The following is a 12198-nucleotide window of genomic DNA, read 5'->3' as shown; positions in this document are numbered from 1 at the left end:
AAAATATCAATTTTAAACTTTGAGTTTCTTTTTGCCTTTTTCTTCCAGTTTTATTGAGGTATAATTGACATACAACACAGTATAAGTTTAAGGGATGCAGTGTAATGACTTGACTTACATACATCATGAAATGATGACCACAATAAAGTTAGTGAACATCCATCGTCTCATATGGATACAAAATTAAAGAAATAGAAAAAATATTTTTTCCTGGTGATGAAAACTCTTAGGATTTACTTTTAACAACTTTCATATATAACATACAGCAGTGTTAATTATATTTAAACTGAGAGTTTCTAATTTTTTTGATAGTGCTACTTTTGTAATTTATGTCAACTTTTCATGTAGATAAAATATATTTAAAGACATGAAGATGTATATTCAGTTAACAGTGTTGTGCTGAGATTAACTGTGACACAATTTCAAATTTTATTTGCCCTTAACTGTAGGTTTTTAGTCCAGGGAGGATGCTGTTCTCTATATTGTCTTTCACTCTTAGCTCTCTTCTATGGTCTGGGAGTTACGTAATGCTAATATGAGGGAAACAATGAGCCAGACATGATGATAATCTTCCTGCGTGGCCCAGCTTGCTCTCAGGGGGTTTGCCTACTCTTTGGTTTCTTCCTTATTCTCATCTGTGTCTCAGAAGAGGCATTCATACTTGTTTGCCTCACTTTGATACGTATCCATCATTCTCTAAATGATTATTTGGGTATCCACTTATGTATGATGTAGGTTAGGGCTATGAAGAGACTGGAGAATTGGAGTCAAAACCCTGTTCAGTTACTTTGTTATTAGCCTTGTGCCTTGGGCAAATGATTTTGGAGGATCACTCTCCTTCCTTGTCTACATAAAGAATAGGAACAATAATAATCAACCTCAAATGTTGTTATGTTAAATGGGGTGTAAGGTATGTAGCACTTACATGGTTAGTGCCTGGCTGTTAGTTCCCTTTACTGAAACTAGACCATTAGACTCTTACCAGGACTTCCTACTCTAATTCATTATTCTGTTCCTTCTCTCTCCTTGTTCCTGGCAGCAGCATATTACATTCTTTTAACCTCTATAATAAAATACTGTTTTAGTATCCCTTATTTTGGCCACGTAACTCTTAAATATTATTTAAGGTTGACTCCTTAGATTTCTTTCGTGTTTGTTTTGTTGGTCCCCCCTCCATCCCAAAGAATTTGTTTCCTCTCAAGGTTTAAATGCTTTTCTCTGTGTGGATGGTTATCATCTCTATTTTAAGACCCTAGTATTATTTCTCCTAGGTAGAAATTTCTTGCATGAAATTTTCCTGTGAATAGTCCCAACATCTCAAATTCACCTTGCTTAGATCAGAATAATTCATTTTTTTCCTAAAATCAGAGTGACTTACAGATTTTCTCAGTTCTTATAGAGGTGTTAGCATTTCTTGGTTTCTTCATTGTCTTTGATTCTGTCTTCATTATTGATAAAAACTAGGAGATAAACAAATCTTGATTTTTTTTTCCCTCCTGACTCCTTTAATTTTTAGTGACAAACATCTGTTGATCTCTTAAATAAATATATCTCATCTTTTTCATTCTGCATTTTCTTTTTTATTAACTGCTCTAATAATCTGTATATTTCGAAGCTTTGAAATGTTATCAAAGTCAAGATTGGAATAGAAATTTTTTCCCCTATGTTTGGAAGGTTTAGGGGAAAACTTCTATTAAACACAGTGCATGCATGAGCACACACAAGTATTTATCTATCATATATGTGATATATACAGTTGACTGAACAATGTGGGAATTAGGGGCACTGACCCTCTGCGAAGTTGAAGATCCACAGTTGGCCCCCTGTATCCCCGATTCCACCATATTCATGGTTCTTCCACATGCACAGATTCAACCAATCTTGGATCGTGTGTAGTACTGTAGTATTTACTATTGAAAAAAAAAAAATCCATGTATAAGTGAACCAGTGCAGTTCAAACCCATGCTGTTAATGAGCTGCATGTCTCCTTTGGCAGTAGGATAATTGAAAACTAAGAACTTAGTGCTATGTTTAGAGCAGGGTTCCTCTACACTATTGCTTTGGGATTGGATAATTCTTTGTTGTGGGGGGCTGTTCTGTGTATTTTAGGATGTTTAGCAACATCCCTGGCCTCTACTTACTAGATGTCAGTAACATTACCCCCACTAAAGTTATGACAGTGAAAAATGTCTCCAGGTATTGCCACACGTTCCTTGGTGGGGGGAGGTGGGGGAGTGCAAAATCTTCCCCATTTGAGAACCATGGGTCTAGAGAAACTATATGGGCAGTAGAAGTAGAATTATTTATTTCCACATTCTGCCAGCTTCTTAAGAATATTTGTTACTACACACTGAAAAATCTTTCATAAAAGAGGATAGAAAAATTCATGCTTATGTACATTTTTAGACTCCCTCCTGAGAGGGCAGCACTGGAATAACTTTTTAGGAAAATAAAAGTGGTATGTTGTTTTTATATGAGAGTATACTGTGAATTTGGTGAAAAGTTGTATAATGTTTATGTACCAACATCAGTACTAATAGTTTCTAATTTCTTTTTTTTTTTAACATTTTTTTTTGATATGGACCATTTTTAAAGTCTGTTGAATTTGTTACAATATTGCTTCTGTTTTATGTTTTGTTTTTCTGGCTATGAGGCATGTGGGATCTTAGCTCCCCAACCAGGGATCGAACCTACACCCCTGCATTGGAAGGCGAAGTCTTAACCACTGGACTGCCAGGGAAGTCCCCTCTGATTTCTTTTTTAACAAGGACTTGCTGGAATGTCATGAAACTTCAGGAACTTGTTTTTCAGCATTTAACCTTTACTTCATCAGTTTATATTTCCCACTACTTTTGTTTCAAAAAATTTGAGAACTTATGATTTTTGGTAACTGATCACAGATACAGTTCTTTGATGTGTTTATTTTTCTTCTAAACATTTGTGGATTTCTTGAAAATATTTCTGTTCTCTCTTCCCTCCTTTCCTCTTTCCTTTCCCTAACATACCTCTCCTTCTTAAAAAACAAGTCCTTGAGCTTGTCAAGAATATTACCATAGTTCAGATCATACTATTGTTAAGTAGCAAACTTCTGAGTAATAGAACACTTCTAGGTCTCCTATCTGTAATATTCTATACAGGTAGACTTCCAAACCCTCAAATAATTTGTAGAGCCTTCCTGGAATTAACCAAACAAGATATGATCTATATATGAATTCAGGAGGGTTGAGAATATGATCTTGAGGAACTGGTATAACTGCTTTACATTCATTTTCATAAAAATGAGGTTATTTTTTAGTAGATGAAGTCTAAAATTAATCTTATTTTCTTCATTTTTTATCTCTTTTCATAGGTATGTCTTTCTAATATGGACATTAATCAGTCTTTTGCATCTGTATTGCCTCCATCTGTTCCTCATGAGCCAACTAGAGAGTTGGAGTATCACTCTTCAGATCTCAGAATGTTGAGGGTATCTCCTGACACTGTGCCAGGGACTTTCAAACATTCAACAGGTATGTAAAGAAGGAGATATCAAGTGTCCTTATGACTAGCTTGTTAAAAATATCTTGCTGTGCCTAATTTTTTACTTTTGAACTCCTGCAATAATGTTAACTTTGGATTAGGTGTATTTATAGATCCTCAGATCTTTTGTTAGATGAACCATTTGATTTTCATTGCATTCTTCATGACAGTGTTTAGAACTGAATTACATGGAGGAGTCTGATATTAGAGTCAGTTTGTTTCTATATTCCTTTCTGTGACTTGAAGGGAAAAGGGAATTAAATGAGCGTAAGAACAGATACACGTTTACAGAGAGGAAACTGAGAGATTAGTTTTGAGGTAGAAAGCAAGATTGTCTGCTGAGGGAGGTTGAGAGTTGTGGAGGTGAGTTAAGGGATTTGAGGAGAGTGGCTTGGTGAAGGCTTAGAATTTATGTTGAAGTGAATAGGGGATGGAGCTGACCAAGGATAAGCAGATGGATTGGCAGTAGTTCTGAGAAGTCAGCTGAGGTTGGAGATGCCTATCCTGGACATTTTCATGTGAGTGAAGTCATACAATATGAGATCTTTTGTGGCTGGCTTCTTTTACTGAGTACGTTTTCAAGATTTATCCATGTTATAGTGTATATCGGTACTCATTCCTTTTTATTGCCATAGGATGGATATGTCACATATTGTTTACCTGTTCATCAGTTGATGGACACTTGGGTTGTTTTCCACTTTTTGACCCTTAGGAATAATGCTGTTATGAACATTCACGTACAGGTTTGTTATTTTTATTTCTCTTTGGTATATATCTAGGAGTGGGAATTTCTCGTTCATGGTAACAGTGTTTAACATTTTGAATAACTGCTAAACTGTTTTCCAAAGAATATGCACCATATTACATTCCCACCAGCATTATGAGGGTTCCAGTTTCTCCACACCCTCAACAACACTTGTTTTTCTGTCTTTCTGATTATAGCCATTCTGGTGGCTGTGAAGTGGTATCTTGTAGTTTTGGTTTACGTTTCCCTAAATGTTATGTTATTGATTTGAGATTTTTCTTTTTAATGTAGGTATTTACGTTGATAGATCTAAACACTACTTTAGCTGTGTGCCTTAAGTTTTGGCTTGTTGTGGTTTTGTTTTAATTCATCTAAACTATTTCCTAATATACTTTATAGGATTTTTGTGCTTTTAAATTTAACTGAGGCATGTTTTATGTCCTACCATGTTTATCTGGTAGAATGTATGGTTTGCGCTTGAGAAGAAATGTGCATTCTGCTGTTGTTAGGTGGTGTGTTCTATACATGTCTCTTAGTTCTAGTGGGTTTATAGTGTTCAAGTCTTCTGATCCTTGTTGATCTTCTGCTAGTTTTCTCCATTTTTGAAAGTAGGGTATTGAAGTCTCCAATTATTATTGTTTGTCTGTTTTTCCCTTTTCTGTCAGAATTGTTTCATATATTTTGAGACTTTGATGTTAAGTGCATTTATGTTTGTAATTGTTATATATTCCTGATGAATTGACCTTTTTGCTGTTGTCCCTCTTTAATTCTAGAAACATATTTTTTTGTTTTAAGGTCTATTTTGTCTTATGTCTCTGTGGACTTTCCAGTTCTTATGGTTGCTGCTTGAATGTTGTGTCTTTTTTCATCCCTGTACTTTCAACCTATTTATGTTTTTGAAACTGAACTGTATCTCTTGTAAATAGCTTATAATTGTATCTTTTTATTTCTTAATTCCAGACTGACAGTCTTTGCCTTTTTTTTTTGCGGTATGCGGGCCTCTCACCACTGCGGCCTCTCCCGTCGCGGAGCACAGGCTCCGGATACTCAGGCTCAGTGGCCATGGCCGATGGGCCCAGCCGCTCCGCGGCATGTGGGATCCTCCTGGACCGGGGCATGAACCCGCGTCCCCTGCATTAGCAGGTGGATTCCCAACCACTGCACCACCAGGGAAGCCCCAATCTTTGCCTTTGATGTGATTGTTTAATCCATTCACATTTAATGTAATTATTGATAACATTGGATTTATACTTGCTGATTTACTTTTTCTTTTCCATATGCCTTATGACTCTTTTGTTCTTCTGTTCATCCTTTACTGCTTTTTATTGCATTAAGTGAATATTTTCCAGTATTTTAATTTCTTTAATAATTTTCTAGCTAATTTTTACTTTTTAAAAAGTGAATTATTTATTTTTATTTATTTTATTTTTGGCTGTGTTGGGTTTTTGTTGCTGCATATGGGCTTTCCCTAGTTGCGGCAAGCAGGGGCTACTCTTTGTTGTGGTGTGTGGGCTTCTCACTGCGGTGGCTTCTCTTGTTGCGGAGCATGGGCTCTAGGTGCACAGGCTTCAGTAGTTGTGGCATGTGGGCTTCAGTAGTTGTGGCATGTGGGCTTCAGTAGTTGTGGCTCGCAGGCTCATTAGTTGTTGCACACGGGCTTAGTTTCTCTGCGGCATGTGGTATCTTCCCGGACCAGGGCTCGAACCCGTGTCCCCTGCATTGGCAGGCGGATTCTTAACCACTGCGCCACCAGGGAAGTCCTAGCTAATTTTTAAAGTTATATTATTAGTGGTTGCTCTAGGGTTTATAAAATTTATCTTACCAGAATATACTCCCAGTTTATACTAACTAAATTCTAGTGTGATACAGAGATGTTTCTCCTATATAGATCTATTCCCTCTTCTTTGTATTTGCAATTATTATAATACATAATACACCTATATGTTACAAACCCAAGAGTAGATTGTTACATTGTCATAATTATTTATATAATTTTATGTATTTTAAAGAAGCTCAGAGAAGTAGAGAGAGCAAATATTTATATTTATAGAGCTTATTACATTAATATTTGAATTTATTCTTTTTTCTTATTCTCTTTATCTGTTCCTGTGGATTTGTTATCACCCAGTGTCATTTCCTTGCTGTACTCTAAGTTTGCTCCCATGTACTTCCTTTTGATGTTATAGTTGAATATGTTACATTTCTATATGTTATAGCCCCAATAATACAATTATATATGTGTTGTTTTATGTAAGCTTGCTTTTAAAATCTGTTGGAAGAAAGGAAAATATGCAAGTGTCCTGTCTTTTTGTAATTACCTAACATAATTATCTTTACTAGCACTATTTGTTTTGTTCTGTAAATTCGAATTGCTGTTTGGTGTCACTTGCTTTCAGCCTGAAGAACTTCCTTTAGTATTTTTTGTAAGATGGGCCTGCCACCAACAAATTCTCTCAGTTTTTGTATATCTGGGAATGTTTTTATATTATCTTTTCGAAAGATAGTTTTGCTGGGTTTTGAATTCTTGGTTGACAGTTTTTTCCAGCACTTTGAATATGTCTTTCCACTCACTGTATTCTGCCTTTATTGTTTCTGGTGAGAAATCAGCTATTCTTATTAGTGTTCCATTGTATGTGATTTTTTTTTTTCTTGCTGCTTTCAGGATATTCTCTTCGTCTTTCAGCATTTTGATTTTGATTATGATGTGTTGGCATAGATCTCTCTGTTTATCATTGAGTTCATTGGGATTCTCAGATGTGTAGGATAATGTTTTTCATCAAATTTGGGAAGTTTTCAGCCATTATTTTTTTCTGCTCTTTTCTGTCTCAGATATCCCCCATTATACATATGTCAGTACACTTAATCTTGTCAAATAGCTCTCTGAGCCTTTGTTCATTTTTATTTATTCTTTTTTTTGCTGTCCTTCAGCTTGCATAGTCTCTGTTATCATCATATTCACTGATTCTTCTGTCTGTCCCTATTTACTGTTGAGCCTCTAGGAGATTTTTCATTTTAGTTGTACTTTTCAACCCCAGAACTTCCATTTGCTTCTTTTGTAAGTTCTATTAGCTTATTTTCTATTTGATGAGACATAGCCATTACTTTCTTTTAATTTTATTTTTTAATGTTTTCTTAACATCTTTATTAGAGTATAATTGCTTTACAATGCTGTGTTAGTTTCTGCTGTATAACAAAATGAATCAGCTATATGTGTACATATATCCCCATATCTCCTCCCTCTTGCCTCTCCCTCTCACCCTCCCTATCCCACCCCTCTAGGTGAACACAAAGCACTGAGCTGATCTCCCTGTGCTATGTGACTGCTTCCCACTAGCTATCTGTTTTACATTTGGCAGTGTATATATGTCCATGCCACTCTCTCACTTCGTCCCAGCTTACCCTTCCCCGTCCCCATGTCCTCAAGTCCATTCTCTACGTCTGCGTCTTTATTCCTGTCCTGCCCCAAGGTTCTTCAGAACCAATTTATTTTAATTTTTTTTAGATTCCACATATATATTTGTTAGCATACAGTATTTGTTTTTCTCTTTCTGACTTACTTCACTCTGTATGAACAGTCTGTAGGTCCATCCACCTCACTATAAATAACTCAATTTCATTTCTTTTTATGGCTGAGTAATATTCCATTGTATATTTGTGCCACATCTTCTTTATCCATTCATCTGTCGATGGACATTTAGGTTGCTTCCATGTCCGGGCTATTGTAAGTAGGGCTGCAATGAACATTGTGGTACATGACTTTTTGGATTATGGCTTTCTCAGGGTATATGCCCAGTAGTGGGATTGCTGGGTCGTATGGTAGTTCTGTTTTTAGTTTTTTTTTTTTTTTTTTTTTTGTGGTACGCGGGCCTCTCACTGTTGTGGCCTCTCCCGTTGCAGAGCACAGGCTCCGGACGCGCAGGCTCAGCGGCCATGGCTCACAGGCCTAACCGCTCCGCGGCATGTGGGATCTTCCCGCACCGGGGCACGAACCCGTGTCCCCTGCATCGGCAGGCAGACTCCCAACCACTGCGCCACCAGGGAAGCCCTGTTTTTAGTTTTTTAAGGAACCTCCATACTGTTCTCCATAGTGGCTGTATCAATTTACATTCCCACCAACAGTGCAAGAGGGTTCCCTTTTCTCCACACCCTCTCCAGCATTTATTGTTTGTAGATTTTTTGATGATGGCCATTCTGACCAGTGTGAGGTAATACCTCATTGTAGTTTTGATTTGCATTTCTCTAATGATTAGTGATGTTGAGCATCCTTTCATGTGTTTATTGGCAATCTGTATATCTTCTTTGGAGAAATGTCTGCTTAGGTCTTCTGCCCATCTTTGGATTGGTTTGTTTGTTTTTTTGTTATTGAGCTGCATGAGCTGCTGGTATATTTTGGAGTTTAATCCTTTGTCAGTTGCTTCATTTGCAAATATTTTCTCCCATTCTGAGAGTTGTCTGTTCGTCTTGTTTATGGTTTCCTTTGCTGTGCAAAAGCTTTGTAGTTTCATTAGGTCCCATTTGTTTATTTTTGTTTTTATTTCCATTTCTCTATGAAGTGGGTCAAAAAGGATCTTGCTGTGATTTATGTCATAGAGTGTTCTACATGTGTTTTCCTCTAAGAGTTTGATAGTGTCTGGCCTTACATTTAGGTCTTTAATCCATTTTGAGTTTATTTTTGTGTATGGTGTTAGAGAGTGTTCTAATTTCATTCTTTTACATGTAGCTGTCCAGTTTTCCCAGCACCACTTATTGAAGAGGCTGTCTTTTCTCCACTATTCTTGCTTCCTTTTTTTCTCCACTTTTCTCCACTATTCTTGCCTCCTTTATCAAAGATAAGGTTACCATATGTGTGTGGGTTTATCTCTGGGCTTTCTGTCCTGTTCCATTGATCTTTATTTCTGGTTTTGTGCCAGTACCGTACTATCTTGATTACTGTAGCTTTGTAGTATAGTCTGAAGTCAGGGAGCCTGATTCCTCCAGCTCCGTTTTTCTTTCTCAAGATTGCTTTGGCTATTCAGGGTCTTTTGTGTTTCCATACAAATTGTGGAATTTTTTTGTTCTAGTTCTGTGAAAAATGACATTGGTAGTTTAATAGGGATTTCATTGAAGCTTCTTTTAATTTTTAAAGCATGGTTTCCTTTTCTTCTTTGAACATATTTATAATAACTGCTTTGAAGTCTTTGCTGGCTAAAACCAAAATGTGGGTCTCCTTAAAGGCAGTTTCTATTGCTTGTTTTTTTCCTGTGAATGGGTCACTTTTCTTTTTCTTTGCATGTGTCACAACTTTTTGTTATAAACTGGACATTTTAGATAATATATTGTTGCAGCTCTGGTTACTGATTCCCTCTCTGGGCTGAGAATATTTGTTATTGTTTTGCTTGTCTGGTTATTTAGTGACTAGTTTGGAAGTGAAGTCTGTTTCCCCTGCAGTATGCACCTTCTGAATTTCCTCACTGGAAAGCAGAGTCTTTTTTTTTTAATTGGATTTGCATTTGATTATTTTATTTTATTAAAAAATATTTTATTTATTTGGTTGTGCCCTGTCAGTTGCAGCCGTTGGGATCCTTAGTTGTGGCATGCATGTGGGATCTAGCTCCCTGACCAGGGATTGACCCCAGGCCCCCTGCATTGGGAGCATGGAGTCTTAACCACTGCGCCACCAGGGAAGTCCCAAAAGCAGAGTCTTTGGTATATGTACAGCCTCCCTGACTGTGGTCTCGATCCATTCCCTCCTCCTATGACTGTGGCTTTAACTGAGTTCTCTTTTACTGTCTCTTTCATCTCCTTGTTAATCTTCTTGTTTGTCTTGCAATATTGGTATCAGCTGTTAGCCTCAGCTAAGCTGATTGCTGTATTGTTTTCAACAATGCCTTGAGGCATAAATTGCTCCGTGGTCTGATTCAGTTACTGTAAGGCCCTTTCTTAGAGGTAGTCTTTTAGGTCAGTCTTTGAGCCTTTCTTTTAAACTTCTAGCTTGTCTACTGTGTGACTTTTTCGTATCATGTAGCTAGCAGCTTCCTCTTAATTGCTTTACTGTGATCACCATTGTTTTTGCTGGTGTTCTTAGGCCTGAACTTCTCCGTGTTCTATTCCAAATGAAGTCAGTCTGCTTATGGAGATATGTGGAGCTCTCTGTTCATATGGCTTGCCTCTCCTGGGAAAAAACTTTGTGACATTGCTCTGGGAGTTGGAACAGTGACCCACTTATATTGGAGTAACACGTCCCTTCTTTATAAGAATGGTGTTGGGTGTGGATGGTATTCTCTGGTCTTCTTGGATCGCCTCTTCTGGAGTGGAACCTCCATCCTACTAGTAAGGTTGGGTGGGGCCGCAGCCCAGTATTCTCAGCCTACCGTGCCTGGGGTAAATCTCTAAAAGTGGGGAACTAGGTGGAGGTAGGTCACTCTTTGTGCTCTTCTTTTGCAGCCTGTCTTCCAAGACATCCTCTCTGTTCAGCCTCTTTACCTTATGCATTATTTCTATTGATGCACCCAGTTGTACCATTTGGTTATGTCTCATTCCTCCCAGTAAGACCCTGAGCTCCTGAGTGATAGTAGTTTGGGGAAAAGCCTGAAATTAGATTCAGCTGCCTTGACATCTGAAGCAGTTGAAAAAATGGGAAATGAGAAAGACAAATTTGAAAGACTTCAACAACCCATGATTAAATTATGCTGTAAGAATAGATAAGCTCTCAGGGGGAGCCTGAGTATAGAGAACAGCAAAATTCCAAGGATAAAACTTGATAGAATATAGTAGGAGAAAGGGGAGCCAATAGAGAATACAGAAAAGGAACAGATATTTTGTTTATTAATCAGATTTAGTTTTTACTCTTTTAGTTTTCATTCCCATTTCTTATTGCCTTTGTCACATCACACTGGATTTGGTTGCATACACGTGTAAGATTGCTAAATCTTCTTGGTGAATTTATCCTTTTATCATTATGTGGTAATGCTCTTTGTTTTGAGTAATTATTTTTATTCTGGAGATTACTTTATCTGCTATTATAGCCATTACTGCTTTTAAAAAATTGTACAGTATTTCTTTTTCTGTCTTTTTACTTCAACCTTCTTATGTCATTGTGTTTGAAGGGATTTTCTTCAAACACAATGGGCATATAGTTGTATTTTTTTTAAACACTGTGTTAATGTCTGTATTTTAGTTGGTGTACTAGACTATTTGCATTAAAACCATTATTGATATACTGGGCTTAAAGTCTGCCATTGTATTTGTTTTCTCTTTGTTCCTCTGTTTCTCTTTTCTTGAATTACTGTGGATTACAGGAACATTTTGATCTATCTATAGTATTTTGAGTATATTGCACTGTATTGTTTCTTTAGAGGTTGCTTTAGGTGTTACAATATACATACATAATTTATAACTGTTTACTGGTATCAACTTTCACCTCTGAGAGTGAAGTAGAATTAGTTCCCTTTACCCTTCCCACTTTAAAAATAATAATTGTTTTAATATTTCGTTTACATATATTGAGTACAACAGCAAATAGTGTTAGACTATTTGCTTCAGTCATCAAATATGATTTAAGAAACTCATAAAGAGACTGAAAGTCTGTTATATTTCCTCTATTTTTATCCATTCTGTTGTGGTTTTTGTTTTTGTTTTTTTTGGTCTTTATGAACTTTCAGGTTTTTTTCCTGCTATTTTCTTTTGGTTGGAGAATTTCTCAGCCCCTCTATGTGGGTGAGTCTATTAGTGACAGATTTATTTTCTTTACCTGAAAGTGTCTTTATTCCTCATTCATTCTTGAAGGATAATTGAGCCAGACATAGAATTAATGGTTTATGGTTTTTTTCTTTCAGCACTTGCAAAATGGCATAACACTTCTTACTGGCTTCCATGTTTTCAGATGTGAAATCTACTATCATTCAAATTGGTGTTCTCCTATATCTTCTGAAATTTAATTGTGTTGTGTCTTGGTG

At 36.7% G+C, this 12198-nt stretch overlaps 1 protein-coding gene across 10 annotated transcripts in view; it reads left to right on the top strand.

The window, feature by feature from the left end:
• ALMS1 (ALMS1 centrosome and basal body associated protein) overlaps nt 1-12198 on the top strand; it is a 229005-nt gene that overhangs the window by 43057 nt on the left and 173750 nt on the right. For all 10 annotated transcript variants that reach the window (XR_004475344.2, XR_004475343.2, XR_004475345.2 and 7 more), the window contains one exon: nt 3350-3509. Coding sequence is in view for 7 of the 10 variants with exons in the window: in XM_033400506.2 (XP_033256397.2) it covers nt 3350-3509 (160 nt within the window). In the remaining 3 variants the exon portion in view is untranslated. The remainder of the gene's footprint in view (nt 1-3349; nt 3510-12198) is intronic.

This window comes from Orcinus orca, chromosome 13, assembly GCF_937001465.1.
Source record: "Orcinus orca chromosome 13, mOrcOrc1.1, whole genome shotgun sequence".
Taxonomy (NCBI): domain Eukaryota; kingdom Metazoa; phylum Chordata; class Mammalia; order Artiodactyla; family Delphinidae; genus Orcinus; species Orcinus orca.
This window is presented reverse-complemented; position numbering and strand designations above follow the sequence as displayed.